We start from the raw sequence: 22,920 nt of genomic DNA on the forward strand, positions 1-22,920 counted from the left end.
CATTCGTTCAAGTTTCCGGCCGAGTACTCATGAAGGGTTTCGACCCGAAACATTGATTGTCTATTCCTTTCCATAGATGCTGCCTGACCTGCTGAGTTTCTCCAGCATTTTGTGCTTGTAGCTTAAGAAAGTTTCAGCAGCTCATTTTGTACATGGCATGCTCTGAAGGTACAGAATGCTGGAGGAGGAGAGAGTGAATGTGTTGGGTTGGCAGACAAGGTGCAAATCCAGTGAGCTATTTTGTCCTGAGTGGTATTGTGCTTTGAGTGTTCCAGCTGCAGTCACCAAGCTCAAGAAACAGTTTAAAATTCCACTCATTAAGGATCAAGGGCCAACTTTATTCACCAATGTATTAGGAATTTGCTGTGGTCTGTTGGTGCGACATGCAACAAAAAACATTCAGCAATTACAAAGAATTATGTAAAATATAAAGTTAAAGGTTCAAGTATGGGTATGGAATGAAATGTCCATAAATACTAGCATGTACTTGCAATGTAAACGTTATAAAAATTTATAGTGCAGTGATGGGGGTGGGGTGGGCTAACTAGAATGGTTGATCAGATTAACTGCGTGATGACACTTAATTGGTGGTCTGTGGCTTGAAGAAAAGGCACAGAGAAGTCATCAGGAGGTGGCTCTAACTTCTCATCTTTTTTTCCCAGTCCGGATGAAGGGTCTCTGCCCGAAATATCGACCGTTTACTCTTTTCCCTAGATGCTGCCTTATCCGCTGAATTCCTCCACCAACATTTTGTGCTTGTTGCTTAGATTTCCAGCATCTGCAGATTTTCTCACCTTTGTGAAATATTTCTGCCTGTGTTAGCAATAGTATTTACATGATCTAGTTAATTTTCTAATCAGTTGTGACTTCCAGAATGCTGTATGGTGGGAAGTCAGTGATGTGATGGTGCGGGACTCTTGTTAGAAATGGACATTTGTGTCTTGCAAATGTTCCATTATTTACCAACTTGTGCTTGAATGTTTTCCAGCTCTTGTTGCAGATCACCATGCACCCCTACTTTGGCCAATGACTAACAAAATGGGGCACTCTGTATCTCATGAAATTATTGATAATTTATTTAGTGAGAAATGGTGCTCTCTTATGTTTGAATCCATTGTGTTAAATAAAGACATTCTATTATGTAGAAGTGAATGTAATATGTATGATTGCAGCTATATTTTTTTCTCATAGGCTTTATTTTTTGTGTAATCGAGATGGACACATTACTTAGTGGGTGTGTTTGAAACTCACATGGTTTACGATTAACTTATTTGGCAGAACTTGGACTTTGCATTCACTAGCTTTAAAAATAAGGTGGAGACCATTAAATTGTATTACGCTAAGCACTTCTGAAAGAACGATGTCACTGTCTTTGAAGACTTCAGAGCTCTTCACATTCAATAAAGTATCTCTGAAGATTAGTTATCTCTGAAGTTTAGTTATTACTGGAAAGTTAGAAGCAAATTTGTTGCCACACGCACACAAGATAGCAAAGTACACAATGAACTCGTCTAACATCTGCAACTATAGAAACTTGTAAAACTGAACTTCTGAGGACAGAGGACAACACACACCATGAGTCAATCATTGTGACCAGGGACAAATGCCTATCACTACACTTTGAGACGGAGTCATTAACTTTTGAGTATAATGATGAGTATTATACAAATGCAGGAGTTTGAACTGTTTATTTGCAATGGATACGTAGAAAATTACATTGAAAGTTGGCTGGTCTTGAGTGTTTTAAAGGAAGAAAGAAAGATTAGTTTTATTTGTCACATGTATATCAAAACATACGGGGAAATGTGTCATTTGCGTTAACGGCCAACACAGTCGAAGGATATGCTGGGGGTGGTGGGAGCGGGGTAGCCTGCAAGTGTTTCCATGCTTCCAGTACATGGCCACAGATGACTAATCCGTATGTTTTTGGAATGTGGGAGGAAACGGGGTGAATGTAAACTCCTTACAGAGAGTGGCAGGAATCGAACCCCAATCACTGGCACTGTAATGTTACACTAGCTTCTATGCTACTGTGCTGCCTTTTAGAACACAATTTCAAATCTTCCCAGACTAATGGGATTAAGTGGTATCTTTTATTTAGTGCCTACATCAGCTCTGCTGTGATCTCTATTTGAGATAGTCAAACAAAATCCAATTTCGAGAAGCACACACAAAGTGCTGGAGGAACTCGGCTGGTCAGGCAGCCTCTATGGAGAGGAATGAGCAGCTGACGTTTTGGGCAGAGACCTTTCATCAAGAAAGGAGAAGAAGCCAGGATAAGAACGTGGGGGGGTGGTGGAGAGGGAAGGATAACAAGCGGACAGGAGATAGGTGAAACCAGGTGAGGGGAAAGATAGGTGGGTGGCGGAGGGGGATGAAGTGTGACTTACGGGGATGTTATATCACCTACAAATACAGTTTGAGGTGACTGACCAGTTGAGGGGCAATTGTTGATGAGATGTGAAGGGCAGGCATTGGTTACAGATTCCTGACTCATTCAAATGCTTTCAGGTATCTCAGAATCACTAGCACCATATTGGGGGGGGGGGGGGGGAATCCTCAGTTTCCTAAACACGAGATTCTGTAGATTCTGGAAGCTGATCATGGTGGCTACCATTTCAAGTCGACTTCCCATTCCTATTCTGATGCCTGCCCATGGCACCTCCACTGCCATGATGAGGCCAAACTCAGGTTGGAGGAGCAGCACTTCTCATTCTGTTTGGGTAACCTCCAAACTCTTGGCATGAATATCAATTCCTTCAACTGATTTCTCACCCATTCCTCCTTCTCTCTTTCCATTCCCCATTCTGCTTCTCCTCTCACTCCTCTTTTCCCTACGTGCCCATCACCTCTTTTTGGTTCCCCTCCTCCTTCCCTTTCTTCCATGGCCTACTATCTTCTATTAGATTTCTTCTTCTTCTTCTTCAGCCCTTTAATTCACCCCATCTCCTGCCAGTCTCTCGTATCACTCATCTTCCCCCTCACCCGGTATCGCCTGTCACCTGTATTCCTTCCCCTCACCATATTTTTGCTTCTGTCCCCTTCCTTTCCAGTGCTGATCATGGGGCTCGGCCCAAACCATCAACTGTTCACTTCCCCTCCATGGTCGCTGTCTGACCTGTTGAGTTTCACCAGCATTTTGTGTGTGTGTGGCTTCGTTTTTCATGTCGTACTGCACCTTTAAGCATGAGCATGCAGTCCTCTATTGTCTTGTTCTGTGCTGTTGCTGCTTGTGTTCTGCTGAACAATTGTGGGTATATCATTGCTATGTTTGCACTGGAATATGTGGCGATACTTGTGGACTGCCCCCCCCCCCCAGCTCATCATTGGTTATGTTGATCATTAATACTAATGACACATTTCACTGTATGCTGTGACATGCACGTGATAAATAAAGCTGCATCTGAATTTATGTGAATGTTCATGCTCCGTTCCTGATTGGACAGAGGAGTCACGTGATGTATCTGCATTGCAGCAATGTAATAGTGTTATACAGTGTCAGTCTGCCAGCTTTTAAGGCTTCAATACTTGCCCAGCAAATCAAAAACCATTATTTTTTTGATATAGTGTAAAAAATCTGAATGTATCTTTCTGCCGAGCATGGTAGGCTTGCTGTGTTGATACTGGAATGTGTGGTAACACTTCTGGGCTGCTCCAGCAAATCCCTGGGTTCTGTTGGTTGCTAATACAAACGACACATTTTACTGTATGTTAACCGCATATGTGATAAATAAATCTGATTGTATTTGTCAGGACATTACCAATGTCCCATTTGAAAGTCAGCACCTCCAATGGTGCAGAGGTTCCTCAGTAGTACTTGTGAGAATCAGTCTAGATTAAGTTTGCAAATGACCATCTGAATTGAGTGCTACCGCTGAGCCGGGCTGCACAGAACAGGATTTACTTAAAGCATATGTTCAAACCAAACTGTACGCTCCGCCAGCACACAATGATTAATTCCTGTGGTTGTCCTCCATGCAGAGCAGTAGTCACAAACCTGACTGATCTGTGAAGGGGCAGCTTGGAGGACGGGAGGAACTGGAGATTCCACTAGCTCGAGCAACCTCCCTGTTTGATGCATACAGGGACGGACATCAAATGCTGCTGGCAGATTATCAATGTGGTGGAAGGCAGCTCTTGGTCCCCAGGAACTCGTTGGTCTGCCAGCACATTGAGATATCCGTAGAGGAATGCTGACTGGCACATTCCAGTACGTGCTGAGGGATGCACTGAAGCCTGGTGCAGCCACCGCGACGACCCAGTGGGGAAGGACCACCGTAAAGGGTTCTTCCGCGTCTGGGACTGGGTTGGGTGACAAGGCCCCTGAATTATTGAAGCAGTGTACCATCCCAAGGGGGTCACATGGGTGGCAACAGTCCTATTGGTAATAAAACACTACTTAGTGCATTGACTATAAATATAAGAATAAAAAGGCATTGCACGGTTTATTCTGGTAAATAATTTTTTTTTATGAATAAAATCTGTTTTGATAATATAGAAATGATGTACAGTGGATGCCACAATTCCAGTCCCACCCAGCTTCTTGACATGTTTATTGTCTGGCAATTCCACAATCCAAAGTTCACGGGTAAAACACAAGGAAAAGTTTGAGAACCAAAATTAAGGGAAATAAGTTGATGGTGAAATCATTTAACAGAACACACAATATTTGGAAGGCCAGTTTTCTGCTACGTGGCATATTAGGCACCCTGGAACCTTCCACCACACCCATTCATGTTTATTTTTGCAGATTCTTTCTATAGATCTTCCCTGGTTCACCCCCACCCCACCACCCCCAATCTAATTGGCGATTGTAGCAGCTCTGTGGGTGGGACACTTCATTTCTTCACACCTCACCCTAAGAGCTCAAAAGCTGCAGAGCTGGTTTGTGGGCTTTGTTGTTTTTTTCTTGGCATAATGTTCAATTTGGAGGCTTCAGTGCTAAACCAACCAAAAGAGCCCATTACAGGCCAAGCCCTCTCCACTATTGAGCACATCTACAGGACCACTGTCACGAGAAGGCCGCATCCATCATCAAGGACCACACCATCCAGGCCATGCTCTCCTCTCACTACTACCTTTGGGAAAGAGGTACAGAATCCTTGGGTCCCATACGATCAGCTTCAGGAATGGTCATTACCCTTCAACCATCAGTTTCCTTGAAGTGGGTGGGCTTCAACAGCAGAAGATCACAAACATACAAGGTACTTAGTAAAGTGGCCGCTGATTGTATATGTACTTTGATAATAAACTTACTTTGAATTTTGAGTGTCATCTGCTGCGCTGAGGCTATCGTGGTTTTTGGTGTGTGTAGTATGTATTCTCTACATGTAACAACCTGTGTCTGATGATTTGTCATCTCTTTACAGAGATTCTCTTGGACGATTTCCTTCTCACCCACTCAGTCTTCATGCCGACCGACAAGTTGCTGCAAGTTCTGCATAAACAATATCCTTCCTTCAGAATACATCGCACAGTTTTCATTATTAAATCAAACAGAAAACTGCAGCTGTTTGGCAAAGCTTACAACGACCCACTCATCGGGTATGGTGTTAAAATATCTTTCATTCACAACTGAATGTACAAGAAATTTAATGATCACCCGTTTAGTTTTTAGGGATTGTCTATAATCTCTAGCAGTTAAAGATGACTCCTGTACTTACTTTTCTCCCTTAAAGTTTGTTCCACACCCTTTTTATTGAAGCTAAAAATGTTATTTCGTATCTTTTAACATAGGTTATAGCATACAAAGTCTATTCAAAGTTCAAAGTAAATTTATTATCAAAGCACATCTATGTCACCATACACAACCCTGACAACACACACAAAATGCTGGTGGAACACAGCAGGCCAGGCAGCATCTATAAGGAGAAGCGCTGTCGACGTTTTGGGCCGAGACCCTTCGTCAGGACTAACTGAAAGAAAAGATAGTAAGAGATTTGAGAGGGGGAGGGGGACCGTCTGGGTAGCCTCCAACCTGATTGCACGAACATTGATTTCTCTAACTTCAGTTAATGCCCCTCCTCCCCTTCTTGCCCCATCCCTGATTTATTTATTTCCCCCCTCCTTTTTTTCTCTCTCTGCCCATCACTCTGCCTGTTTTCCATCTCCCTCTGGTGCTCCCCTCCCTCTTTCTTTCTCCCTAGACCTCCCATCCCATGATCTTTTCCCTTCTCCAGCTCTGTATCCCTTTTGCCAATCACCTTTCCAGCTCTTAGCTTCATCCCACCCCCTCCGGTCTTCTCCTATCATTTCGCATTTCCCCCCTCCCCCACACTTTCAAATCTCTTACTATCTTTCCTTTCAGTTAGTCCTGACGAAGGGTCTTGACCGGAAACGTCAACAGTGCTTCTCCCTATAGATGCTGCCTGGCCTGCTGCGTTCCACCAGCATTTTGTGTGTGTTGCTTGAATTTCCAGCATCTGCAGAGTTCCTCATATATACAACCTGAGTTTCATTTTCTTGTGGTAGTTACAGTAAACACAAGAAACGCTTGAGAACCAATGAAATATCACACCCAACAGGACTGATAACAATCAATGTACAAAAGACAATGATCTGTACAAATATCAAAGAAAGAAAATACAAATAAATAAATTAATAAGCAATAAATATCAAGAACATGAGATGCAAGCGAAGTTTTGTAAGCTACTCATAACTTGTCACCATGTTACACTAGTGCCTTCTTCAAATGATTCAACCCACAGTCCTATCCTCGAGCAATCAAGTAGTCCCATTCGCCTGGCATCTCACCAGCCCTGTATTTTTTTCCTTTCAGCTCCCTTTATGAAAGTTACCTTCAAATTCACCTCCACCTCAACTCTGGAAGTGCATCAAAGATGTTGGCTGTCTCTCTGTCTCGACCCTCTCCCTTCTCCTTCCCTCCCTTTCTGAAATACAGAACAAAACAGGCCCTTCTGGCCCAATGAGCCGCACCACCCAGCCATTTGACACTAGCCTCATCACAAGATAATTTACAATGAGCAATGAGCCTACTAACCCGTACCTCTTTGGACTCTGGGAGGAAATCAGAGCACCTGTAGGAAGCCCACATGGTTGCAGGGAGAATGTGTATGAAGTCCTTACATTTGAAATCCAAACTTTGTAATGCCCTGTACTATAATTGTGTTGTGCTAACCGCTGTGTTACCATGGTGCCCTAAATGTACAATCTTCTGTCCATTCTTTGCAGCAGCCTCTTTTATTCCATTACTTTTAGTCTTTCTGAGATCCCTCTGAGTGGCAGCTTGTCCAATGTCTTTTGCAAATCCATATATACCATATCGACAATGTTGCCCTCATTGACCTTCTTTGTTACTACATTAATAAAAAAAACGCCATCAAATTACTAAAGTGAAAATTTAACAGGTTGGCTTTCTCTAATCAATTTAAACTTGTTTAAGTCTGTCTCTGATGATCCTCCAGAAACTTTACCCAATGCTGAGATTAAACTGACTAGTCTGTAAATTACAGGGTTTATCCAAACAACAATTTTTGAACAAGGATTTAACATTTGTAATTTTATTCTATGCTTCCCTCATCAACCCAGGATTAGATCAGGCGATGTAGTTTAAATGCAGCAGGACTTTCAAATGTGTTCTCTTAAACAACTTTATCCAGCTTCCTTTGTGTCTCTAGCACCATTTTCTTCCTTGAGTTTTTCACCCTTCAATCATACCCGATGTCTGCATGAGTAAATTTCCATTGTAGTCATTCAGTAGCCCAGTCTCTCCTCTTATGACCTCAATCTTGTTCTTAAAATATTTTAAAATTCCCTTTTATGTTTGCTCTCACTTTGTTTCTTGCAGAACATAAAATAGCACAGGAACAGGCCTTTTAGCCTGTGATATGCCAAACAAATTAAACTAATAATGTATAATTAAACTAATTCTTACTGTCTGCACAAGGTCCTAATCCCTACATTCACATGCCAATCTAAGAGTTTCTTAAAAGCTTTTATCATATCTACCTTCACCACAACCCCTGGCAAAGCGTTCTAGGCGCCAGTTACTTTCTGTATGGGGGTGGGGGGGGGGGGGGAACTTGTCTTTTGAACTTTTGTCTTCTCACCTTAAATGCATGCCCTCTAGTATTAGACAATGTGAGCCTGGGAGAAAAAGTTCCTATCAGGTTTCCCCACTGCAACCCCCCAGCCTCAGCCACTCCAGAGGAAGCATCCCTAGTTTGTCCAGCCTCTCCTTGCAGCACGTACTCTCTAATCCAGGCAGCAACCAGATAACCCTCTTCTGCACTTTCTCCAAATTTCCCCTTTGAGCTTTCTGGCACACAAGAGAGTAGTTGCTCAGTGGATCAATCTCTGCTTCAGGCCTGAAGTGGCACAGTAGAATCCATGGTCTTGGGCGCTCTTGGTTGCCTGTTGTATATTTCCCAATTGTTATACTGTATTATTCATGACCCTCCAGGGTTATTATGCCCCTCTTAAGGAATGGTGGCCAGAACAGTTCAGTATTCCTGGTGAGGGATAGAACATAGAGCTTTACAGCACAATAAAGGCCCTTCAGCTCATGATGTTTTGCCAACCTTTTAGCCCACTCTTAAGATCAATCTAACCCTTTCCTCTTAAGGAGCCTCCATTTTTCTATCAAGGATGATCAAGGTTTTGTATTCCTTTGGTAGAACTTCAACTCTTTTGCAGGTTAGCCTTCTAGATAAAAAACTCATTTCATTAGTTTTGTCGGTCACCTGACTAGTGCAAATGAGGGATCTCGACCGGAAATATTGTTTATTCCCTTCAATAGATGCTGCTTGACCTACTGAGTTCCTCCAGCATTTTCTGTGTGTTGCTTGGCATCTTAACGATCTTTGCACATGTTCTCCCACTGCTCCACTTATTCACCATCGAATGGATTAGCCACAAGGATTAGTTATGAGTTGATCTAGTGTCAAAACCAAATGAAGTCACCAGCAACCTGTTTGGTGAAGTGATCAGAAAATCCATCCAGAGTCTGCCGATCACTAAGTTCATGCAAGTGAGACTTGGTGATTCATTTCTAGTAAGCCTTGGGCCAGGTAGATGAATCTTTCCCAGCACAGTTTCCCACCTTCTGTCAGCACACACCCCAGCCATTGTTCAATTCTCAGTCATGGAGCATAGATACAGGTCCTCTGGCGCAAATTGTCTATGCCAATCATGGTGCTCACTCAGCTACTCTCAGTTTCCTGCGTTCAGCCCATATTCTGCTACGCCTTGCCCATTCACGTACCCATTCAAGTGCTTCTTAAGTGTTACGACTCCCCGCGCCTCAACTGCTATTTCTGACAGCTCATATACCACTCTCTGTGTGAACAAGTTGCCCCTCAGATCCCTTTTCAATCTTTCCACTCTCGCCCAACGTCTCTGCCCTCCAGTTTTGGACTCAACGACCCTGGGGAAAAGACTCTTATCTTGCGCTTTATCTATGCCTCTCGTAATTTGAAACATTTCTGTAAAGTCGCCCTTCATTCTCCTGCCTTCATCCACGAGTGGCCGCACATGCGAGCAGCTGGACTGTGAGAGGGAGCAGCAAAAGCAGCTCCTTACCCATTCCAACCACAAACATTTTCCGAAAGCTGGGAATGGACAAGGATATATCGAGTTTCCTTCGCCAAAGGAGTGGCTGTTCAGTAGATGTTTTGCTGTGACCACCACCTTCTGTGGAGTTAGTTCAACGCATTGGTATCGTGTCAGGAAGCCTCAACTTTCCATAATAGGGTAGCACACGTTCCCATGAGTACATCAGCGCTATGGCTGACAGTAATCTGGATAATCCTTGGTCATCCAACAGGTTAATTGCTGAGTTGGATCCATGGAATGTCAAATTAGAGCAATGCTTATCCTAGTCATCCTCTCTAACTTGAACCTCCCTTTTACTGCACTAAGTACCGATGTCGCTGTGGCGGCCGCAGTCCATGTTGCCTGGATGCTGGTCTGCTGCACTAATGCAGGATGTTGCAGACACGCTGGGGATTTGGATTCCATGCCTCCCATTTAAGGATGCTTCTGTTTCCAGGGGTGGGGAACTCAGAATAAGAAAGGACTCAATTGGGGTTGGAAGACAAAAGAAACTGCAGGTGCTGGATGCTTTGGGATGTGACCTAAAACCTTGACATCTTGATGCTGCTTTACTCAGAGTTCTTCCAGCATTCCATATTTTTTTTCTGTTTTTTGGAGACATGTCTGAGTTTTCTAGGCTGAAATTCAATTCCCTTAGAACAGAGGGTCCCAACCTGGGGTCCACAGACCACTAGGTTAATGTTAGAGGTCCATAGGATAGAAAAGGTGTCTTAGAAAGTAGTAAGGGAATAATATCACCAACAGTTCCCACTTGCAGTCTCTGTCCATTGTAAGAAAGTGCCTTTGTGTCATATGGAAAGGAGGAAAGTTTGGGTTTAACTATAACGCCTCTACTCCGTCCCCCTCGCCTATCTCCAAGAATTCTGGTAGAGTAGCCAGAGTTGGTGCCTTCCGGATAGAAAGGCAGTTACGGGACAGGCGAATAGATTTCTGGAAACTGCTATCATCCAACACGGACCAATGAGCAAAGGACTTGGCTCTTAATTTTGTAGTGAGGCTTAACCAATTAAATACTGTATCTGGTACAGTCGTTAAGAACTTGAGTGTTAAAATGTTACATCATATTGAGTACACCATAAGACATAGCAGAATTGGGCCATTTGGCCTGTCGAGTCTGCTCCGCTTTCCATCATGGCTGATTTATTATCCATCTGAACCCCATTCTGTTGCCTTCTGCCCATAATCTTTGACACTCTGACTAATCAAGAACCTAACAATCTCCACTTTAAATCTACCCAATGACTGGACCTCCACAGCCATCTGTGGCAATGAATTCCACAGATTTACCACCATCTGGCTAAAGAAAATCCTCCTCAGTAGATACCATCAGTGTTTCTTGTATCTTCAGCAACAACTTTCATTGATATTTACATTTAACAGGAAATATTCTCTTATCTGATGTTCTTAAGCTGAGTTATGGCCAGCTTGCCTTTTCAGGTGTGAGTGCTGTTGTCCTTAACAGTGTATTACATACTGTGCAAGTGAGTCCGAGAGGGCTGAAAACTCTAACAAGGGTCACCTGGAACTGAGGAAGCAGAAGGTTCTCAAGATCACAGTTGACTGGGCAGAGAAATGCAAGGATCTCCTTCTTGAAGATGAAACAGCTGTAAAATTGCTGAAGGTATGTGGCTGCCTCGTTTAGTTATAAGGCTTAAGATACAGGAACAGAATCAGGCTATTTGCCCCATCGAGTCTGCTCTGGTATTTGATCATGGCTGATCAATTATCCTTCTCTTCCCCATTCTCCTGCCTCTACTCTGCATGCTAGGTTAGTACAGTAACAAGCACTTCCAGCCTAACAAGGCCCTGCCATCCAATTACACCTGTGTGCCCAATTAACATGTACATCAAAACATACAGTGAAATGCATCACCTGTGTCAATGGCCATCACGGTCCGAGAAAGAACTGGGGGCTGCCCCACACCCCCGGTGCTAACCCAGCCAGCCCCAAACTGCATGTCCCTGGAATGGCCTTCTCCTGTAACCTTTTGTTACCCTCACTAATTAAACAACATGTCAACCTCCGCTTTAAGTACACCCAATGACTTGGCCTTCACAGCAGACTGCTGTGGCAATGAATTTCACAAGTTCACTAGCCTTTGGCTAAAGAAATTCGTCCTCATCTGTTCTGAAGGGATGTCTGTCTATTCTGAGGCTGTGCCCTCTGGTTCAAGACTACCCCCACAATAGGAAACATCCTCTGCACATCCATTCTATTAAGGCCTTTCATAAAATATGAATTTTGTATCTCAATGTCTCTATATTTATCATAGCTACAGCTTAAAAAGTCTATGAAACAAAATAATGTGAATATTTGGTCCATGTCTGCAGAGAGAAACAGAGATAATGACATCGTCTCTCAGAAATGATGCACACTACTAAATCTGTGAAAGCAATGGCTCATATTTTAGTTTGAACGCTAGATCTGTGTGGAGGGTGGGTTTAGCTTTGGTGAGTTTGAGGACGTGAAATCCAGATGCTTGCGTTGTAGAATTTGAATTGTGACTTCCTCAGTGGCCAGTGAGAGAAACCATGGCAATGATGGGTGACGGGAAAGAAGTCGGTTTCAAAATGGGGACGAGGCCTGATCATGTGGCAATGCTCTTATTGTAGTGGTAGTGGAAATGCCCCTTTGGGTGAACAAGCAGTGCTGCAACAATATTTACCTCAAACATTCGTGTCTCTATATCGGCTGGCTTGTTTCCCAGTCACCTATGCTTAACCATGAATTGACTTGACGTGAAGTCAGTCAAATATACTATAATACTTAAATGACCGGCTGCATTCTGTGAGCGGATTGGCCATGAAACACACTTGCGTTAAAACAGAGACAAATAGCCTGTCCTGCCGAGTTGCTCCAGCATTTTGTGTGTGTCGCTCTGCAAACAGCTCTGAATCAGCGTTGGTTCCAGTTTCCAGATTTTCTACACTTTGACCCCTAATGAGTTAATGTCCCGATCAATGTAGTTTAGTTCCTCATCTTGATTACATTTTTTATTATCACTTTACTAGAGGATCCATGTCTCTTTATAAATAGTGAGAATTCTGTTACAAATATCATAAATGTCGCAAATGCAAATTGCTTTGGGGCCAACTCCACTGTTTGCACTCTCGGATCTACGGCCTGTTCCCAGGGGCACACACTGAGACAAATATCAGGCGCTGCTGGAAGTTCGCCAACTCGGTGAAAGATGCACTTTGACCTGCCCGAAACCTGTTGGCCTTCCAGCACAAGATGTTTGTAGGGGAATGCTGCCGACAGGCACGTTCCAGGCTGCAGGAGGATGTGGCAAGCGATGTGCCGAGGCTCAGTGCAGCCAACACAAAAACTCTGAGGGGAGAAAGACTGCCGTCTCAAAGTCCATAATGTGAAGCTAAGCCCTCTGTAAAAATCCAACCATACACTTGAAGTGTGTATCACCTGGAGGCTGCATGTGTGCAATGGTATATTTTATGTGCTGCTTGTGTATATTTCTTTATGAGTAAACTTTATTTTTGAAGTTGAAAAGAAAATTCCATGAGTTTGCAGAGGACTGACATTGACTGTGCCACTATTACTTGCTGCCAAGACTTGAAACTGTAAAGTGGTACCTTGGAGATTGCACAAGTATATGGGAAACATCCCAGCAATCCACAATGTCAGGCAGTAGAGGGAAAAGGGCACTGGGGGGAAAAAATCTCAAAAAGAATAATCTGAAATAAAAATACAAAGTGTTCAAAATACACGTATCACCCTCTGTAATTTTTGACACTTTCAACATGATGACAACACCAAGCACGTCTTCCTGTCCCCTCCCCTTTCAGCATTCCAAAAGCCTGTTCCGTTCACATCTTTCTGGTTCACTATTCTATCTGCACCAGCACTTGCCCCTCTTCTCATACAAGCACTTTCCCATGCTGGAGGTGTAACATCTGCCCTTCCCATCATCCTGGTATCTTTGAGAAAAACAAAGTTATTGAGGCACAAGAGATTCTGCAGATGCTGGAACTCTTGACCAATGCACACAAAGTGCTGGAGGAGCTCAGAAGGTCAGGCGGCATCTATGGAGGGGAATAAATAGTACCTTCACCCACCCTGTACCAAGTTTTTACAAGAAGCAGGGTGGGTGAAGGTACTGTTAAAATACCCATAGGGATCTGATGCCAATAATGTTGCTAATCAATCCCCTGAGATGGAGGTAGAAAATCTGAGGAAAGAAATGAATTGGACAAGGACCATTTAAAAGTTGGAGGTAGAAGGATATTGGCAGCAATGGCAAGGAAACCTCTGACTGTATGAGAGCAGGAAGCTGAACCAACAGTCATCAAGGTACTGGGAAAAGAGATGAATCATAAATCAATATATTGAGTACAGGAGATGAGGTGTTGAAGTTGTACATTCGCGAGTGCCAACTTGGAGTATTGTGTGCCGTTCTACAGAAAAGATATCATTAAGATTGAAGGGTGCAGAGAAAATTTACAAGGATGTTGCCAAGACTTGAGTTGTAAGGGAAGATTGAATAGGTTGGAACTTTGTTCCCTAGAGTGTAGGATAATGAGGAGAGATTTGATAGAGGTATACAAATTTATGAATGGTATAGATAGAGTAAACACAAGCTGGCTTTTTCCATCGTGGGTGGGTGAAACTAGAACTAGAGGTCAGGGGTTAAGGGTGAAAGTTGAAATGTTTAAGAGGAACATGAGGAGGAGCTTCTTCACTCAGGGTGGTGGTAGTGTGGATTGAGCTGCCAGTGGAAGTGGTGGATGTGGGTTTGATTTCAACATTTAAGAGAAATTTGGATAGGTACATGGATGGAAGGCTATGGTCCAGGTGCAGGTTGATGGGACTAGGCAGATTAATAGTTTGGCATGCACTGGATGGGCCAAAGGGTCTGCTGCTGTGTTATGGTGTACTATGACTCTGAGGGAGATGGCCAGAGGACAGAAACGTGGGTTGTTCCACATATTGTTCAGGAAGACCCATTCTTTTTCCTATGAGTGCACCTTTGACATGGAGCAAATGAGTGGATTAAGGCATATGTGAGAATTAATTTGGTCATGAAAGGAGGATGGTGGGTGATAATAGTAGAAGAAAGATCACTTTATTTGGCTGATTTATTACCTGGAAATTCAGTCACAAAACGCTTTCTTTCCCAGTTTAAGCGGCTGTGTTTTGATTTTCCTCAGATGAATCACAGTATTTCCAGCTTATTTCATGGCAATAGTTTATCTGAGCACTTTACCTTGCATGTCTGAGGTGATTCACACGCTCTTCTCCGTGTTGTGCTCCTCCTGAAGTATGATACTGATTGGAATCAATTTCTCTAACTTCCCATAATTTCTCCCTCCTCTCATCTCCTTTTCCATTTCCCATTTTGACTCCCCTCTTGGACTTTCTCTTCTTACAATCTGCTTACCACCTCCTTCTGGTGCCTCTCCTCCTTTCTTTACTTTCATTGTCCACTCTCCTCTCCTATCAGATTCCTCTGTCTCCAACCCTTTACCTTTACCTCCCTGTTTCTTACTTCATCCCCCCTCTCCCTCATCTGATTTCTCCTATAACCTAGTTTGTACACCTTCCCCTCCCCCACATTTTTATTCTGACTTCTTCCCCCTTCCTTTCTAGTCCTGATGACGGGTCTTAGCCTGAAAAGCTAACTGTTTATTTCTCTCCAACGATGCTGCCTGACCTGTTGATCTTCCCAGCATTTTGTGTGTGTTCATCTGGAGTTCCAGCACCTGCAGAATCTCTTGTTTATGACACTAAATGGAAGACCCATTTGGTTCCAGCCTAACCTCAACTGACACTGTTTACTCCTTGTTTTTTTTCACCTGAATTAACCCCTTTCCCTCACTGGCCTAAGCCCTAACCTTCTATTCTTACTCATGTCCCCAATAATACTCCCAACAATTTCCCTGTTCCGGTTTCATAGAATGTAGAAATCTACACCACGTTATAGGACCTTCGGTCCACAAAGTTGTGCCAAGCATGTCTCTGATAATTTATCCACCTCCACCACCGTTGCTGGCAGTGCATTCCACGCACCCACCACTCTCTGTGTGAAAAACTGACCTCTGACACCTCCTCCCAACATTGCCTCCCTTTCCTAGACGTGCAATGGATTCCCCAGTCTGCCCACCTTCTCAAGTACTCCAGTAGATTGCATTTGCTATATTGTGATTAATTGTGTTGAATTTTATTAGACCGTAAGAGATCGGAGCAGAATTCCACAGATTTGCCACCCTCATCTCTGTTCTAAAGGGATGTCTTTGTATTCTGAAGCTATACCTTCTGGTCCTAGATTTCACCACCATAAATTACAGCCAATAGCATACATTTGAATTGTAGTCTTTGTTGTAATAAAGGGAATTCAGCAGCCAAGCTGCATTCAGCAAACTCCCACAAGCAACAGTTTGCTAATAATCCTGGATAAGTGTCTCTGGAAAATCTATTCTTGGAGCCAACTCCTTCAAGTCAGTGGGTTAGCGCATAGATATGCAAATCAGTCTCAAGTATAGTCGTCTAACGTGTCTGTCATTCAGGAGCAGATAATGATTGTTACCTCCTAATCTAACACCTGAGTTATTCCAAATATTCACCACCCTCTGGTTAAAGAAATTACCCCTCATCTCTGTTCTAAAGGGATACCGTGTATTCTGAGGCTGTGCCCTCTGGTCCCAGACTCCCCCCTTTAGGAAACGTCCTCTCCCCATCCATGCTATTTAGATCTGTCAACATTTCGTAGGTTTCTATGAGATCCCCATCATTCTTCTGACCTCTGGTGAGTACAGGCGCAGAGCTGTAAAACACTTCACCTATGTTAACCCTTTCATTCCCAAGAATCTTGTGAACATTCTTTCTCGGATAAGGGGCCCAAAACGGCTCACAATACTTCAATTGCAGTCTGACCACTGCCTTGTAAAGCCCCAGCATTATAGCCTTGCTTTTGTTTTCTAACCTTCTGGATATAAGTGCTAGCGTTACATTTGCCTTATTTACTTTATGACTTGTATATAATTAGCACATTCTTTGGTAATGCAATCAGTGACTGGATTGTGATGAAACTATTTTATCATGTTATAAAGATTGACCTGTTCCCTTAAGTCCACAATTCTAACTGCAGTTAGGTAAACCTAGCCGTGGGTCATCCCAAGTTTATTTGCCTGTTTTGAGTGAACTTTGAAATGTGACTGTTTAATGTTCAGGAGTATCAAGTATTATTGTTTAGAATTGGCTCTAATAAATTCAGGTGTAGAGTTCTATAGTTCTGGTTCGCCAAGCTAAAAGGGGTCCTGAAACAAGAGTAGAAGGTAGAACAAAAATCCAGAGGAACAGGCAATACCCTGTTCAGATATGCAACTTCCATTCTACTGACAATTTTGCCATTGCTGCCTCCTGCTGAGGATGTAGTCTGTGAGCAAGCTGCCGGTGGTGGGAAGAAAGATTCCGTCTTCTGTTTCCAAATACAGCAGATATTGAAAGACCGAGATGCAGAGAATGCAGAGCGGAGGTTTTCAAAAATGGGCAAGTCCAGGACCAGAGGGAACAGCACCAGAATACGACGACAATCCTCCAGAAGAGAAATGAGGAGGAATTTCTGTAACAAGAGGGTGGTGAATCTGTGGAATCATTGCCACAGGTGGTTGGGGAGCTCGAGTCATTGGGTATAATGAAAGTGGCAGTTGATGTCATTTATTAGTAAGGGCTTCAAAGGTTATGGGGAGAAGGCAAGATAATGGGGTTGAGAGGGAAAACAAATCACCCATGATTGAATGTCGGTGCAGACTCAATTGGCTGAATGGTCTAATTATTCTTCTATGTCATATGTTATACAGCACAGGAAAACAGGGCTTTCAGTCCAATCTTCCAATCTGACTGGGTTGTCTAAGTAAGCTAATCTTCAATTAATTGGGGGCATTTTGAAACTTTTTAACTGTATATAAAAGCATTGGAAGCTTTGTAAATTTGAAACATAAACATTGAAAAAACAAAAATATAGAAAAGGCTTAAGACCTTCCTTTTGAATATAGGTTGGGAATCCGCTTCCCATCGGTGATCCCATTAAATGGGGCTGTGTTGCTGGTCAGTTCCAGCTGGTGTAATGTTGAGGGGCCAGATACAAAGTGAATCCACGTTCAGCTCAGCAACCTCTGGTGGGCCCAGGTGCAGAGTGAGTATTGAGAAATGTTTCCTGCTCTGCACTGGAGTGTGAGACACAGGAGGTCTGGGGTGTGCCCTACATCCTGTTAGGAGCTGTCACCTAGCTGCCTACAGGGTTCGACCATAATCACAGACCTGTAATCTCGGGGAGGCAAGCATCAGTGTGAGCATTAAACTGACTGAGCAATCCAACTGCTGACTTTAATAACTTGCATTTATATGGTACATGCTCTCCAAGTGCAGCAGTATCTGAGAACAGTGAGGGGAAAGGACAGAAGTTACTGAATGAAGTTTGAGAGCCACCAAGGCCATGTTTTTAAAAAAATATATATTTATTCATTTACGGGATGTGGACATCGCCAGTTAAGGCAGCATTTAGCACCTTTGAGAAGGTGGTGAACCGCTGCAATCCCTGAGGTGTAGGGACACCCATAGTGCTGTCATGGAGGGAATTCCATGATGTTTGACCCAGCGTCAATGAAGGAATGGTGATATGTTTCCAAGACAGGATGGTGAGTGACTTGGAGGGGGATTTCCAGAGGTGGTGTTCCCAGGTGTCCGCTGTTCTCATCCTTCTGGATGGTAGTGGTCGTGGGTCTGGAAGGTTCTGCCTTAGGAACTTCGGTGTGTTGTTGCAGTGCATCTTGTAGATAGCACACACTGCTGCAACTGTTCATCGATGGTAGAGAGATTAGATGCTTGTGGAGGGGGTAACGATCAAGTGGGCTGCCTTGTACTGGATGGTGTCGAGCTTCTTGGTGTTGATGGAGCTGCACTCACCCAGGCGAGTGGCGAGTATTCCATTACACTCCTGACCTGAAACACGTAGATAGGCTTTAGGGAGTCAGGAGGTGAGTTAAATACTGCAGGATTTCTAGCCTTTGACCTGCTCTGGTAGCCATGATGTTTATCTGTCTAGACCAGTTTAGTTTCCCCCAGGATGTTGACAGTAGGGATTTCAGTGCTGGTGATGCCACTGAATGTCAGGGGACGATGGTTAGAGCCTCTCTTGTTGGAGATGGTCATTGCCTGGCACTTTGATGCCTCGAATGTCACTTGCCACTTGTCATCCCAAGCCTGAATATTGCCAGGTCCTGCTGCATTTGGTATGAACTGCTTCACTATCTGAGGAGTCACGAATGGTGCAGAACATTTTTGTGCAGTCATCTGCAAACATCCCCACTTAGATCTGATCAGAACTAAGGGCTAATGACTGAAAGTTGAGCAAATGATCATATGAGAGGGACACAAGTACACTCTTGCTGTCATACTCCCTCTCCCTCTTTTTTCTCTCCTCTTTTATCTCACGCCCACCCCCCACATACACAAACTTCCTCTCTTGTTTTTCAAGCACAGAAAAACACACGGTTACACTCACACTCACACATTCTCTCCCTTTTTTTACACACGCGTTTTTCTTTTTCCTTTTCACAGACACACATACTCCTTTTCTCACATTTCAGAAACACACACATTCTCTTCCACACTCGAGCACGTGCTTACACACATACTTTCTATCCCTTTTTAAATGTACATTTTCTCTTTCTTTCCTTTTCACAAACAGATACACCTTTCTTACTTCACAGACACGCACGTTCTCTGTTCTCTCTCACAAACAGACACACGGCCAACAGTGGGGAGAGCTGAGTACAAGGAACAACAAAAGAATGAGACATGTGAGTTGAACTGTCTGCTGGTGGACTCACTGTGACTGGGTGGAGGAATCTGAAAAGCAGGCAGCGACCTTACTTCTGGATCAGGAACTGCAGTGACTAGTGGCTGTAAACAGAGATCACTTTCCTTGGAGAATCTGGCAGACACTAATGATGTTCTGGAAGAAGCAAATGAATATGGCCAAACTGTTGCACCACATAGCTTTGCTGTCTGTAGTTTGTGTTATCAGGACAAGACAGACCTCAGGATGTTCAGAACTTTCCTGTTAACACACCTCCCACAAACATCCGGTTTAAAATGGCGCTGGTGACATACGACGACAACTTGCTGGCAGCAAACAAAACTACTAGCTACTTTATTAGTCACACTTTATCAGGCAAATGATCACTGCAATCAATAGCCCATAAATTACCTTTCAGAGTTGAGCTTTTGAACAGCCTGTACGAGCTGTCATTTTTTTTGCAGTGTGAACTGAAGTTTCAGGTGCAGGACAGTTGCGATATGATGTGTATGGGCTGAATCGAGGCAGCGGGGCCTGGCCCGAGAGTGAGGAATGAGCCACTGTTTAGCCATTGCTGGACCAGACTTGATGGTGATTCAAAGTGGCAGATCAGAGTTGAGGCAGCGAGGCCCGGGCTCGAGAATGAAGAACAAGCCGATGTTTGACTGATTTAAGCACTGGGCCGGATTGGAAAGTTTGAATATAGGCCGAACTGAGGAGTTGGGCCCTGGGCCCAAGAGCATATTGAAGCAGCAGGGTCTGGGGTTGAGAGCAAGGAACAACCCACTGTTTTGTCGACTTTAAGGGATTTAAGCCAGATTGGAAAGGTCAGGGTGTTGGAGCCAGAGGAGATGGATGGGCCAGTGTTTAGCTCACAGCTCAGCAAAGTTTACTTATCACTGCACTGAACTGAGGCTGTGGCCTGCAACTAACGGGCTTCTGGATTGGCTGTGACTGGCTTCGTGTCTGTGGACTCACTTTCGTGAACTTCAGTTCTGAATGTTAATTGCTTACTTTTATTACCTACACATTTCTTTTCCTGCACATTGGTTTTTTTGCGGCCTTTTTTAAAATGGGTTCTATTGGGTTTCTTTGTTTTATGGCTACCTGTAAGAAGACAAATCTCAAGGTTGTGTATAGTATACATTGATAATAAAGTACTTTGAGCATCTTCCTGTGCTACCAGTAACCGGTGGGGTCAGTTTCGCAAGACTTTCAGACCTGGCCCGAAGGGAAATGGCCTGGCTCTTGCTACTTTGAGAAAGCACAGTTGGCCAGTTGTTGCTGGGTTTGAAGTGTGACGGGCTTTCGGCCCCCATGATCCACATGCTGCTACTCTGTGCATGGCCGCTGGCCGTGTGCTCCGATGGGATTAACAGCAGCCTCTGACTGCTCACTGCTGCCGCAGAGACAGGAAAACACAGTGTCTTCCATACTCGCACAGCTCCCCCTACACCTCCAAACAATTCACAAGTCAGAAATATTGGTCTCCCAGCAATATATTTAAGTAAAGACATGGGCCAACCAAGTGAAATGTGTAATTAAACCAGGGTACTTAATTCAACCATTCAGATTCCTCTGCAAGATGCAATGATATTATAGAAAACACAATCCCCACCTGGTGAAAGAATCTCAGTGAGCCTATCAAATATTGAAAGACCATAAGGCATAAAACTGGCCAATGAGTTTGCTCTGCCATTCTATCATGGCTGATCTATTTTCCCTCTCAACCCCATTCTCCTGCTTTTACCCTGTATCCTTTATTACCCTTACAAACCAAAGATTATGAGGAGAAGGCAGGAGAATGGATAATAAACTCGCCATGATGGAATGGCGGAGCAAACTCAATGGGCCGAATGGGCTGATTCTGCTCCTGTGACTTACAGTCTAATACTTGCAGCCAGCAAATCTATCCTGTCAGTCTCTCGAACATGTGCAGGCTGTACATAGTGAGGTGTTCATAGCCCGGGGAGGATCTGCAAATAAGTATCTATGTATTTATTTATTTTTCTGTGTATTTATTTACATCAAATAGGACCTGAATACTATTGCCAGAAAGGACCTGCAACTCTATCCGAGTCTGAGTGACGAGATCTCGAGGCTTCAGCGCATGGTGGAAACAGTGGAATACAGGTCAGGAGTGAAACTCTAAATGTAGAAAGAAAGTGAGGAATCAAGCATGGCAGAAATGCAAAGCTGCTTCTGTTACGTATGCGCGAGCAACAACAAATTAAACTTTTTCAGTGAACCATGTTAGCCACGGACCACGCTGGGCAACCTGCAGTGCAGGAGCGATGAACCGGGCCCGCTGAGACAAAAACATGCGCATTCGAAAGCCTGCGCAAAAAAAGAGTACATCTCCCGCACGTAGGAGGCCCGGTCGATTCACCACGCAATCAATCGCCTGCATACGCATTTGCCACATTCTCGCAATTGATCCGATACGGTTCAACTTCAGAGAGAAATATAGGATAATTGAAATAAAGGAACAGTGCATATTCCTTGATATTTATTTTTCTTTGTCGTCATTGTCTTCACCACCTTCCGTCCCTCAGGGTGAGAAGGAATTGCTTTTGCTCCATTCTGCAATGACTACCGAGGCCAGACTGGTAGATCCTGACACAATTGAGGCAGGAGGTTCTTCGTAGGATGAGTGTACGGGTATTTCATGGAAAGGTGTTCTCCTTTGCCACTTTGGATCAGGAGTTGGCAAGGATGTTACATTTAAATCTTATCCATTTTCCCAGCATTGGCGTTTATGGGGTGATGGCTGTGGTGTGCTAGAGGCATCAGAATCAGGCTTATTGTCACTAACATGTCATGAAATCAGTTGCTTTGCTGCAGCAGTGCAGTTAAAAATGACTGTTACAATAAGAAATATATATATATAATAAATACTGCAAAATATTGACGTAGTGCTCATGGTTTCATTGCTAGTTCAGGAATTTGTTGGCAAAGCAGAAGAAGCTGTTCCTAAATCATTGCATGTGCAACAAATTCATTTAAACCATAAAACATAGGAGCAGAATTAGGCCATTTGGCCCATCGAGTCTGCTCCATCATTCCATCATGGCTGATTTAAAGTGGGTTTGCTCTTTCAATGGGCCCTTCTGGAAGAAGGTTCATCCTCCGATCTCTCGGATGGTCAACACTGGCTCATTTTGTTCCACTAAAGGTCTTGCAAGACCCTTGCTGGACCCTTGGCAGTGAGATCTGTCTCATGTATGCAGATTGGGGCAAAATCTTCTGAAACTCTGATGGATGGCATAGCTCAAAGTAGCTTGAATCAATTGCCATTGAGATGCAATCTCAAATTCCAGCGCTGTCATTGTTGGTGGTGACTTTTGTGTCCAAGCCTCTGTGTTACTTGCCAAGTAACAATTAGCACATCACCCATAACCCCATGCCTTCCCTTTGATCTTGCTTTGAACATTTGGGGATGGCCAATAAAAGGTGTTAGATTTCCATTGAGATGAAAGGGCAGGGACCACTCCTCTGGGATTGTAGGGTTTTAAGGGATTAAAGCAGTTGA

The 22,920-nt window shown here is 43.7% G+C and overlaps 1 protein-coding gene across 2 annotated transcripts in view; it reads left to right on the forward strand.

The window, feature by feature from the left end:
• The window catches only part of rapgefl1 (Rap guanine nucleotide exchange factor (GEF)-like 1), an 86,646-nt gene that overhangs the window by 17,347 nt on the left and 46,379 nt on the right, over positions 1 to 22,920 (forward strand). For both annotated transcript variants that reach the window (XM_059956406.1, XM_059956405.1), the window contains 3 exons: positions 5,370 to 5,448; positions 11,044 to 11,194; positions 21,424 to 21,521. In XM_059956406.1, the coding sequence (XP_059812389.1) occupies positions 5,370 to 5,448; positions 11,044 to 11,194; positions 21,424 to 21,521 (328 nt within the window). The remainder of the gene's footprint in view (positions 1 to 5,369; positions 5,449 to 11,043; positions 11,195 to 21,423; positions 21,522 to 22,920) is intronic.

Source organism: Hypanus sabinus, chromosome X1 (assembly GCF_030144855.1).
Source record: "Hypanus sabinus isolate sHypSab1 chromosome X1, sHypSab1.hap1, whole genome shotgun sequence".
Classification (NCBI taxonomy): Eukaryota; Metazoa; Chordata; class Chondrichthyes; order Myliobatiformes; family Dasyatidae; genus Hypanus; species Hypanus sabinus.